Source organism: Anarhichas minor, unplaced genomic scaffold (genome assembly GCF_050575085.1).
Source record: "Anarhichas minor isolate MPS153535 unplaced genomic scaffold, ASM5057508v1 ptg000058l, whole genome shotgun sequence".
In the NCBI taxonomy this organism is placed as follows: domain Eukaryota; kingdom Metazoa; phylum Chordata; class Actinopteri; order Perciformes; family Anarhichadidae; genus Anarhichas; species Anarhichas minor.
The window spans coordinates 2,775,210-2,787,654 of record NW_027466504.1 but is presented as its reverse complement, the minus strand read 5'-3'; the positions used below and the strand labels follow the sequence as shown (position 1 = coordinate 2,787,654).

Sequence of the window (12,445 nt, the reverse complement as noted above, 5' to 3'; positions counted from 1 at the left end):
ATCGCAATGTGCCATTTGAAAATTAATTTTCTATCAAAAGATAGAAAATTAATTTTCAAATGGCACATTGCGATAGTTTTCTGGTCCAGAAACACAGATTTTCTTGCAGTGTAGTTTGTTGAAAACTACTATTGTTTAGAACCTTTACTCATTTTGTTTTTCTGTATATGACTCAATCAAAAAAGTGTTCACCCAACAACTATAGAATGTTTTGAAGAATTTTGCCTTTGACTTTTAGTTTGAGACAAAAATTCAACAGTTTTTACAGTGATAGTACATTTTATGATTTTAGTACATTTTATGTCTGGTGGTCTTCATTGAATCTCATACAGTCTTATTGAGTGCAGCCACTGATCCTCTACATCCCAAGTATGCAGTGAAAGTTTGTAAGTAGGTAGTAAATGCTATTAGCTGCTGGGTCTCTGTGTCTAAAACAATAGGGGATCAGTCAGCTGACGGCCCTGGCTCTGGCCCAAGTCATGCAGGCGGTCTGAACTTACCGATGTGGTTTTCCCAGACGTTGAAATTAAAACTTCCTCAGCCATTTAGGAAATCTGTCCTCCAGTCCCAAACGGTAAATAGCAGAAGGGCTTCTTTCTACAATGCAGAGGATCTCATGGCTGCAGTAGCGAGCCTGGTCACGCAGGGTCCACTGGAGTGCACGTGCCAGTTCACGTGCAGTGTGCCAGGCCTCTCCTCCGCCCAGCAGCAATCCACGGGCCCCCGATAACAAGACCACACAGTGTCATCACATGACGGAGGGCAGCGTGACAGACCGAGAGAAAAGCCTGCTGGAAGCAATTAACTCTAAGTGAATTTACAAAGAAGGAGAGAGGAGAACGGAGCAGAAGAGAGGAGAGGGTGATATGAGGAGAGGAGGAAACAAGGGAAGGAAACGAGAGGGGAGGGAGGGGAGAGCAAATGAGAAGGGAGGGAAGGAGAGAATAAGAGAGAACAGTAGAGGAAAAGACTAGAGGAAACGAGAGGTAACAAGAGGAGGAGAAGACAGGAGGGGAACGAGAGGAGGACAGCGTTGGTCTTTTAAGTTAACTTTTCATATCACACTTTGACTTCTTTACTAGTGTTATTGCGATTTTTAGCAATGTAAAGGATAAGGATACCACTGATTATTTTGGTTTCAGTTGAGAGAAGTAAGGCAGTGTTTTCTGATCATTGTGTAACAATCACCCCCCGAGCATTACACATTTCTTAATCCTATGATTTTACCGCCACTGCTGCAGCATGAAAGGCTGGTTTTGTTCATAAAATCCCGCCCTTTGGCACCAACATCCCCGCTATTAACCTACAAATGCATTGTATGTTATTACAGAACTATGAATTTGTAAATATCACAAGGGGATATAAGCACTATCGTTGTAATTCGACTCAGATTTTCTCATGTGAAATGTGAATTAACTTTTTGGTGAACACGAGACCAGGAGATCTCATGGTTGCGGTGCGTCAAATACCGACGCTTTGCCATGCCCCTCGGCGTCTGGTACTGACGCACAAGGCACCCTTTCGCATCTTTATGAAACGCGATTGGCTTTCAACTGACTCCATTGTATACCCATCTGTGTCATTGACAGATAAGCTTTATTTAATCAGGGAAAACCAATTGAGTACAAAGCTAGTGCCCTGCAGATGCATAATCAAAATCTCCCCAAAAATGATAATTAGAATGTTATACAATACAAAGTTATACAACAAAAACTATTAAATCAATACAAAAACAAGACAAAAAAACAGTAGAGCAAGTACATTCCACAGGGACGAAGTAGACACCTTGTTCAAAAGAAGCTTTAACTGTTCTAGGGTTATTAATGTGTCTAACTTAAGTACTCCATCTACGAGGATCCAAGTTAATGTATTCCTGTGAACGAGTTGGTATCTCATATTTCTAAGTTTAAAAAGCGATGATTTAGGATGACTTTGTAGATAAAACAGAGACAGTGTGGTTCCCTTCAAGTGGTAAGTGATTTCCACCCTACCTTCTCATAGAGGTTACAATGATGGGCTCTAAAACAGTCACCTGTTATAAATCTAAGAGAAGTATGATCCACAGCATCAATGGGCTTGAGGGTATGGGCAGCAGCATACATGTGAATCACATCTGCATAGTCAAGTACTGATAAAAAATACTGCCTTTACAATCTGCAACAGACAGTGTATTTCTGTAAAATAAACTTAATTAAGATTTAGACTTCTTGGTTAGTTCTTCAATTTAAAAGACAACTTTGCATTTAACCAGATACCCAGGTACTTATAACATGGGACTTTTTGTATTAGAGCTCCATTTATTGTACTGATGTACTGTAACTTCTGGTGAATATCATGTAATCAGTTTTATGTGGGTTCAGTAAAAGCCTAAATTGAGGATTCAGGGCTTTTGAATAGCCACAAAATCAGGATTTAAATTCTACAAAGCTTTGTCAATAGAGGGCAGTGATGAGTAAATAAATGTGTCGTCATCATAATAACGAATAGAGCCGTTACTAATCAATGAACCCAGGTCATTCATGTATAATGTAAACAGGGTAGGACCTAGTATTTAGCCTTGAGGTACCCCTTTTGTAACTTTGCTTGAGCTTTGTCAGTAAGATAACTGTGAAACCAGTTACATGCATTGTGTCTAAACCAATTACCTAAGTCTGTCCAAAAGAAGAGTATGATCCACTTTGTCAAATGCCTAAGTCAAATCAATGAATAGAGCAATACAACACTCCTTATCCAGAGATGATATCATGTACTTTACATGCTAAAATGCTATGTCAAGGTCTGAAGCCAGGCCGATGGGAGTTAAAAATGCAACGCTCAGATCGAAAGTGACGCATTAGAATATTGTTTAGCTGATGAGTTTTTGGCTAAACATGGCGATTTGGAGATTGAGCAGTAGTTGCTGGTGTCACCGCCTTTATGCAGAGGCAGTACACGGGGCTGCTTTCCACACAATATTTGTCAAACATTTATTCTTTTCCAAGACAAGGACAAAATCTAGAAGATTATGCATGGGTATGGAGAGAGCCCGACTATGATTTAGTGTCTTAATTGTTTGTACAGCATTTTGCAGGATTACTACTGCAATCAGCCAGGTTATCAGGTTAACAAAATAACATGACTTGGCACTTCTAATTGCCCTGACATTTGTTTCTCAACTGTAGAAATATCTGCCATTCCTCAGAGACTTGGAGCTTCGTGGGTGGGAGTGGAGGTGGGCACAGTGGGCAGATTATGGCATGTGATGCTACACCACTGAGTCACATGATGTTACATCCGTAGCTTACGTTATGTTATATTTATTTAAAGCTAAACCATGAGGTATTTTCTTACCCTAAGTGCTTTTGTTTTCTTAACCTAACCACCACTGTTTCCACAACGTTAACCGTGCATGGTTTATTTATCATTTTTATTGTTCAGTGCCTTAGAATAGATTTTATTGAGTGTTTGTGAGTGAAAGTATGCGTGCACATGAGCTTCTGAGGGGGGAATTCCGGCGGGTTAGGGGGAGAGAGAAAGTCACGGAACGCATCCAAAATCCACAATGCGTGGAGCACATTGGACAAGGCCTAGGCGCAAGCTGCTCAAACTTAACTAAACTAAACTGTCACAAACAACGCAATATCTATCAATCAGAGCATTCATAAAAGCAGTTCATGGTGGTATCTATCCCGTTGAACGCCATGATTGGTGTGATGCTCAAGCGTATAAGGTCTATGGAACGGGTTACTGTCGAAGTAATTCATTGATTGATGATTCATTAGTCAATGTGTTAGTGACTGGCAGCATGAGTTTGTTGCTACCTGTGTGCAAGCCCCGTCCGTGGCATACTTGTGTAAAATTGTTTCTGCTGCGATTGCCTAAAAATAACTAAACAGAACTATAAAAAATCTTAACCATGCTTTAGTGGTGATGCACTTTTTATTGCAGATTAAACGCCTGCACTGCTTCACCTCACTACTTTAATGCTACGTCGAATAAAGTGAGAGCAGCCTTGATTTTCACTGATGGATTACAAAATTGAGGCAAGTTTTAACAGTCTGCCATTTGAATGGAAATCAGTGGCTGCCTGGAATGACAGTAAAAGTACATTAAAATATTAAAAACAATACAGCATGCATTTCAAAATGATCAGTATACATAATCAGTACATCATGTGTAGTTAGAGTGTAAATTCACCCCCAGGTTTGAGGCCAATATATACTTTCCTGATATGGTCAGTTCCTCCAAAAATCAGGGTTTGTGACCACATCTGTGAGGTATACCTTTACTGATTAAGGTGAATCAAATTTGAACTGTTTTACTGCACTGATTGGTAGTTAAATACATTGTATACAATGCAAATTGTATACATGTAGTTATCATGATTCACATACTTGTTATATGATTCTGAATATCAAAGGAAAAATAATGACCTGGGATTTGTACTTGTATAGTATATTACTATACTAATCTCAAGATTTAATGTTCTCCATGCCAAAATATCAGTCTTGACAGTCTCTCTGACAGTGTGGAAAAACATATGGAGTAACATTAACTGATGTCATCACTTCCAGTCTACCAGGCCCAGGGATCACGGGTGAGGGTGTGTGTGTGTGGCGACCTCACTTGTCCTTTATTCCACATCCTCTTCTGTCCCATGTGTTTAGCTCCAGGTTAATCATTAGTAGTAGACAGACTGAATTGAAAGCAGTGTGACTTATATTAGGCTAACACAAGCATACAGTGGTCATCCATCGTACCAACTTTCATTGAGCCTGGCTTGTTCTTAATCAATTTTGAGCTGGATGTGTGGGAAAGGTGTGATCACAACTTTAGGGAAAGATTATTAGATAGTAAGTCAACAATTTAATATTTAACAGGGCTAGTGTGTAGGATTTGGTGCCATCTAGCGGTGAGGTTGCAGTTTGCAACCAACCGAAACTGTAGGAAAACTACCATGGCTGACGGAAACCCCCCACCACAAAAGCACGAATGTCCCTATCTAGATGCAGTGCTTGGTTTGTCCGTTCTGGGCTACTGTAGAAACGTGGTGACCCACTCAGTGAAGAGGACCTGCTCCATATATAACATAGACTGTACATAAAAAGTTAACGAAGTCACTGTAATGTCCCCCATTGGTTTCTGGATTTTTGTTTTAAAGCCTCAATATTGTTTTCTTGGAATAAGAATTAACACGAGAAGGTGGAGCTATAAGTACAATCGAACGATGAATAAGACATTTGTAGGTGACCAAAAACTTTTATGAACTGAAAACACACTGTTAAAGGTTTAAAGTTCTAAGACCCGCACTGAAGCATCCTCTGCTTTATGGTCTATTTCACTCTAAATGGACCATAATAATCCACAATAGGATGAAAAGAGTTACATAGAATGTCTTCGCATGATGATAATTATTCGCTATTATTTTTTACTTTCGGTTTTTAGTTTCAGTCAGACTGAAAATCATGTTTCGTGCCAAGTTAGCACGACCCATTGCGTCACAATGGCCACATTTATTGGACATAACACCAGGTTGAAATAAACATACTAGCAATATTAGTGTAGAAATACAGTCATGCATTAGAAATTGTACTTAATTAAAAGTACAAAAGTATTAGCATCAAAATATACTTAGGTCTAAAATTAAAAGTACTCAATATGCAGCATGGCCCATTTCAGAATAATGTAAGTCATATTGTAATTATTGATGCATTTACGTGTTCACCATTTTAATATTGCTGCTAATGAAAGTAGGGCTAATTTTAATTGCTCTATTTACTGAGTAGTTTTAATATTTATTTTAACTGGGATCAATTAAGTCTCAACTCATTAACCTATGATCAATATTAATGCATTTGTCTTGTTTTATTTTGCGTCATAAATCTGAATCTGCAAAGTAACCCGTAACTAAGTGTATAAAATGAATGTAGTTGAGTTAAAAGTACAATATTTGCTGATGAAATGTATCAGATTATAAGTATAAAGCAACAGAAAATGTAAATACTGTAAGTTAAGTGCAAGTGTCTCAAAATTGAACTCAAATACAGTACTTGAGTAAATGTACTTTCCACCGCTGGTATCATTGCATCTTGACACCGAGAGCAAAAAGTGCACCTACTCATGTTTCTGTACTTGTCTGTTGTCCATATACAGGGCTGGATAGATTTAAAAGCTTATACAGTACTAGATCACAGTTTCCACGCAGCGCACATGATCTGCCCCGACACTTCCTGTGTATAGAAGAACACTTACGGTAATATAACACAATATGTAACCCAGACTACACAATAGCCTCACACAGCTGGGAGCCTCTCAAAATGTAAGCTTCTTAATGCAGTGCCATAATTTCCCCTTTATGCAAGGTCTTGGTTGGCTTAGTAATGTGAATATATGGCACTCAATGCATGGGGTTGCAGTAAGCTGTAAATTAAAATTGTTTGCCCTATTCTATCACTGCATTCATTCAAAGTGACAGTTGGTACCAGACACTGAGCGTAATCATGATCTTGTTGTTAAAAAAAATTGAGTAAAATGAAAAATCATATATATATATATATATATATATATATATATATATAAATAAATTATAGATTGCTACACAGCTGAATGTCAAACTATAGCCCAGCCGAGACTAGCAATTAAAGAAAAGTGTGTCGCATTTTCGGGGATCTATTGGGAGAAATGGGTTGTCATATTACAACAAAAGAGTTGCTCCTCATTTTTTTGTGCGTTTTCATACGACAATCGAGCAACACGTGTCAATTTCCGCTCGTTACATGCATATAGTCTTTTCAAAATAAACTGTCGCAACAAGAAACAACCTAGTTGGGTTTAGGCAACAAAACATGTGTCCAATTCTATTGAAAACGTGACCTTACTAATAACTTTATTACCTCAGTAAACATTGGAAACATGACTTTATGGTCTCCATCTCTAGTTTCAAGTCTTCTTCAATACAGCATGATGTTCCTCTTGAGCACGACGCCCCCAAATTTGGGGGCTCTCGGGCTCAGAACCCCTCAAACTCACATGCAGCAAATAGCCTGATTATTAGCCAGTAGTGTGGACACGGCCACTTTTTATTTTCGATGAACCAGCAACGTGTGGACAACAACATCATATAAGTCACTTATTATAAACTCCAAAGACAACTATAGGCTACTCATATAAGCACAAAAATATCGTGGCATAAAAGCACCAAATCCTGGCCCGAAATCGGCGCTATGAGTACAGTAAATCAATGTTTGTACCCTCATGCTAACGGCTACCCAGTCATACAATGCATTTATTAGCATTAGCACACGTGGCGGAACACGTAACTAACTTCTGTTTTACGATCCGTAGAAGCACTAAACCGTTGGTGGATGATCAAACGTACCTTCATGCTGAACTTCGCCGACAAAAATCGTGGTTATGCGCCCAAGTTTTCTCAAAATATGGATAATAACGTCGCGGAATTTCCGTTCCAAAGCTGTAGTCATTGCTGCCAACTGCATACTGTTGACTTCCGACTTGTTTCCAGAATAAGAGCGGTCAAGGGGGCTTGGGCGAGTGGTCAGACTGCCTGCGACCGGAAATTTCCGCCGGGGTACACGCCTCACTTCTGGCAACTTTATTCTATGAAATCTGTTGACGATCACCACCAAATTTGGCATGAGTCTTCCTAAGACGATGACGCGTCTAAAGAGGGGTTGTTTTTGGAAATCGACCGAGGATAGGCTGAGATCCAGCCACACACACACACATGCAATGAGAAAATCCTACAGATGACAGCCAAAACTGGCTCTGATGATGTTATGAATATGAATATGATTCCTATTATCTGTATTTGGATGTATTGAATCATATGAGTGATAAAGAAAGTGAAATATATAGTTATATAGTGTATAAAAGTACAATGTAAGAGCTGCAACAGCTGGTTCGAAAATGATGCCTCGCCTGACTAAAACCTCTTATTCTTAACTTTATTCCACTTTATTCCACTTTAACCTTTTTTTAATAACTACTGATCAGTTATGCTATGACTTGGGAAAGAATCAGGGAGCTAGCTGCATTATTTCAATAACCTTTTATCACTGAAAGTGCATTTTTCCCAGGCGAGGCTGAATATTTTCACTTTCAGCTGTGTTATGTCTTATTCTCTATATTAACCAGCAACATATTCACAATATGACCAATGTAAACTATGTCACAGGTGTTGTGATCTGATTATATCAACAAAAATTATTAAAATCGACCTTGTAGTTACAGAGCTATGGTCAGTTTTGTAGGGCTATGCTTTTTCGCTCAGAGACCTCAAAAACGGCTCCGAGATTAAGAGGTTAAGTAAATTATGGTCCATTTAGAGTGAAATAGACCATAAAGCAGAGTAGTGTGTTTTCAGTTCATGAAAGTTTTTGGTCACCTAAAAATGTCTTATTCATCGTTCGATTGTACTTATAGCGCCACCGTCTCGTGTTGATTCTGATTAAAAAAAAAAAAAAAAAAAAAAAATGGAGGTTTAAGCTCGAGCCCTATTTGTAGGCCTCTGCCTGAAAATGGCATACCCATTCTAAGTGACCAGAGTTCTGTAACTACAAGGTCTATTTTAATAATTGTTGATGCTATAATCAGATAACACTTGTGAGATTGTTCAGATGGGTAAATATTGTGTATATGTTGCTGGTTAATATAGTACATGAAGATATTACACAGCTCAAATTGAAAATATTCAGGTTCACCTGAAAAAATAAAAAGCACTTTTATTGATATTGTGTTTTTGAAATAATGCAGCTGGCAGCTTAAAAACTCCCAAATCATAGCACAACCTATGTATGTACGATCAGTAGTCGTATAATAATGTTTGGCTGGGATAAAGTGAAGAATAAGAGGCTTTAGTACAGAGAGGTCACGCGAGGTCGTCATTCTGGAACCAGCTGTTGCCGCTCTTACATTGTACTTTTATATACACTTCACTTTTTTTATCACTCATATTATTCAATACATCCAAATACAGCTGTTTAGAATAATTTTGAGAGCCAGGGTGCTGTCAGAGCCTTCTCTGGCTCTCATCCATAGGATTTTCTCAGTTGATGTGTGTATGTGGCTGTAGCTCAGCCCATCATCGGTCGATTTCAGTCGCCTTCGACGCGTCAGAGTCTCAGGAAGGCGGGTGTCGAAGTGGGTGTTGATTGACAGAAGTTTCAGCGAGTAACGTTGCAAGAAGTGCCGCGTATCCCCGAGCGTAAAATTCCATTGGCCGAAAGTCTGACCGCTCGCCCATGGTGGATTGACCCCCCTTCAACAGGAAACAGATCGGAGCAGACAGGATGCAGTTGCCAACAATGATTGTAGCTCTGAACCGGATCATTTTCGATGTTCTTGTCATAATTTTTCATAAAATGTTACCAAAAACCAATGATTTTTTTCGGCGAAGACCACTGCCATGGTACCGTTGTCCACTCACAGCTTTCTTCTGGTTTCACGGCGAGAAAAACCGAAGGTATTTATGCGTTCTGTGTCGAATGCTAAAGCTAAATGATGTGCGGATTAGCCGGCTAGCTTCGTGGTGCTATGTCGATTTGCAGTACACAACGGCGATTTTTGGCCAGAAATTCGTCCTTTTATGCCACATTTTCTAGATGCTTATATTAGTAGTCTATAGTTGTGTTTGGAGTGTGTAAGAAGTGACTTATATGATAGTGTTGCCCATACGTTGCCGTTTAATCCGGTAAACAAAAAAAAATAAAAAATACAAATCCAAAATATTGGCGAACAATAAGTCCATTTTCCGAACAATTTTTTCAGGGGGGCTGAGCCCGATAGCCCCCGAATTCGGGGGCGTCGTGCTTAAGAAGTTTTAAAACACAAGTCCAGAAACCAATGGGTGACATTACAGTGACTTCGTTAACTTTTTATTTACAGCCTATGTTACATATGGAGCAGGTCCTCTTCACTGAGTGGGTCACCACATTTCTACAGTAGCCCAGAACGGACAAACCAAGCATTGCATCTAGATAGGGACATTCGCGCTTTTGTGGTGGGGGGGTTTCCGTCAGCCATGGTAGTTTTCCTACAGTTTCGGTTGGTTGCAAACTGCAACCAGTTTCTTTTAACTCACCCCCCAAATTAATGTCCCTCCCTGCTGCCTGAATGTCCACTGGAGGGGCTTTCTAACTGAGTTGTGTCTCTCCTGTCACACATACACACAGACACACAGTAAGACAACCGTAAGTGTGCTAAGGTTGAATCATGGAGGCCCCCTGGTGGCCATGTTGTTGACCTGTATGACAGGGAGGCTGGAGGAACTCACTGTAATGAAGACAGCTGGTGGGGCTGTGGTGAGCAGCCTCACATCCATCACACTGCTAAATAAGACCTGTGCAAGAGGAAAGAATAGTAGTAGTAGCAGGGGTAATAACAGTAGTAGTCATACTTAGAGTACTAGAAAGTATGAATGGAATGAACAAGTTTAAAAACCATATACATCGAGGAGAGGAAAATTGTTTATATTATCCAAAAATTACAATACATGCTAGGCAATATCAAAAAGATTGTTGAAATTTAAAACTGTCTCGAGTCAGAAAATGTAATATTTAACAGCAGAGTGTTGCATTTTTGGGGCGTAGCAGCTTATAGTAGCATCACCAAAAGGCTTTTGTGGTAACCTTGGGAACAGTTAAAGGAGCATCTGAGGGCTCGTGGACGATCATAAAATGATATGTGGTATAAAAGGGAAGTGGAGAGAGAGAGAGAGAGAGAGAGAGAGAGAGAGAGAGAGAGAGAGAGAGAGAGAGAGAGAGAGAGAGAGAGAGAGAGAGAGAGAGAGAGAGAGAGAGAGAGAGAGAGAGAGAGGCTTTAAAATAAATTATAATAGATAATTAGGAGCCAGTGAAGGTTTTTACATGAGTTAAATTATTTCTCATTTTAGTTTTTGTTAAAAATCAGATGTCACGGGGCATGATGGAGGACTCAAACGCAGACCAAACCAGAAGTAGAGTGAAGCGGGAATTTAATGAACACTTAAATCAGAACATGAAACTTACAGGAACACAGTGAATCCACAGACGAGACGAGACGGGAAATCCAGCAGAACCGAGACAAGGCAGGCAGGGAGGCAACAGGACAAGCCAAACGGGCAGGTAGACCATGACAATGATCTGGCAGTGAGTGACTGAGAGGCAGGGGTTTATATAGTAGCTGATAGAGGCAGGTGAGGGGAGTTGTGCTGATGAGGAGGGAGGCAGGCAGGTGCACTGAATGAGTTGATAGGTGAGTGAGGTAAGTGAGAAATAAAAAGACAGGAGAGAAGGGGCAGAGCTGTGACACCAGAATTCAAAACCAACAGCATTCTGGACAGTCTGTAGCTTTGCAATGGCTGCTCTTGGTAAGCAAGCGTTACAGTAGTCAAGAAACAAAAGTATGAACAATCTTTTCTGCACCCTGCTGAATCAGTAGAGGTCACAACTTTGCTCATTGTGCAAATGATAAAAGGCAGTGTTGGTCAATGTATTTCAATGAGCTTTTAAGTTAAGGTCAGAAAATAAAATTACACTGATGTTGCTTACTTTTTGTCCCAGTTAAGCAAACTGTAATTGTAGTTGGTAGTAGTGTTTATTGTAAATTGCTTGTACTATCAAGTAATAGTAGTGCCAGTAGTCAGTGGTGGAAAGTAAGCACCTTAGCCATGCTTAAGCACAATTTTGAGATACTTGTACTTCAATATTTCCAGTTTATGCTACTTTATACTCTACAGTTCAGAGGGTTTTCCAGTTTTTCTGTGTTTTTTCTCCTCATTGGCTTGTGACCTCTTGTGACTAAAAGCGGTGCATAGTTGTGGCCCCTTGTTATGTTTTCTATGAATTGTTATCAGTTCCATCACCCTTTCCCCTCCAACTGTTTCATTTAAACAACAGTTTGAGACCCAAAGAGATAACATTCTTTACAGAGCAAAGCAAAAACGTTGTCCAAAAACAACTTTGTGTTGCAGAAGTTTGTTTTCTCTCTCTCACTGCCCCATTAATCATCTCAAATGTCCGATTTGTCTTGCGGTCCTTTGGAGAGGCAACCGGTACCGGTAGTAGCAGAAGTACGAGTGATAATGCCATGATGAGCTCATTTCAATGCTATGTTTAGGTGTTGTGTTCTACTCGTTCCGCTCCATGCCCTGACCCCCTCCGTCACCCACTTGCCGTTCCATTGGCTGACGCTCTCCCAGCGGGTCGCCAGGGGGAGGGGCTCGAAGATGGATTACCCGGCGCCATATTGGCCATCAGGACCAATCGGCGGCCAGGCAGGAAATGGATGGCTCTCATTTGTTCTCATTATTATCGTAACAGCCATAATGCTCAGACAGACAAGCGCGCGCCGCTTGCTGTCACCACCGTGAAATGCTCCCATTAGTTATGCTGGGAGACAGCCTGCAAGTGTGTGTGTGTGCTTGTTTTAATCAGGAGGCTCCCAGGCCTCTCAGTGCAGTGATATAGCA

The 12,445-nt window shown here is 40.1% G+C and overlaps 1 protein-coding gene across 1 annotated transcript in view; it reads right to left on the bottom strand.

Annotated features, from left to right (window-relative positions):
• The window catches only part of slc2a15a (solute carrier family 2 member 15a), a 30,267-nt gene extending 29,722 nt beyond the window's left edge, over positions 1-545 (bottom strand). The window contains exon 1 of the mRNA XM_076077036.1: positions 501-545. Coding sequence (XP_075933151.1) covers positions 501-545 — 45 coding nt within the window. The remainder of the gene's footprint in view (positions 1-500) is intronic.
• Positions 546-12,445: the final 11,900 nt, after the last annotated feature.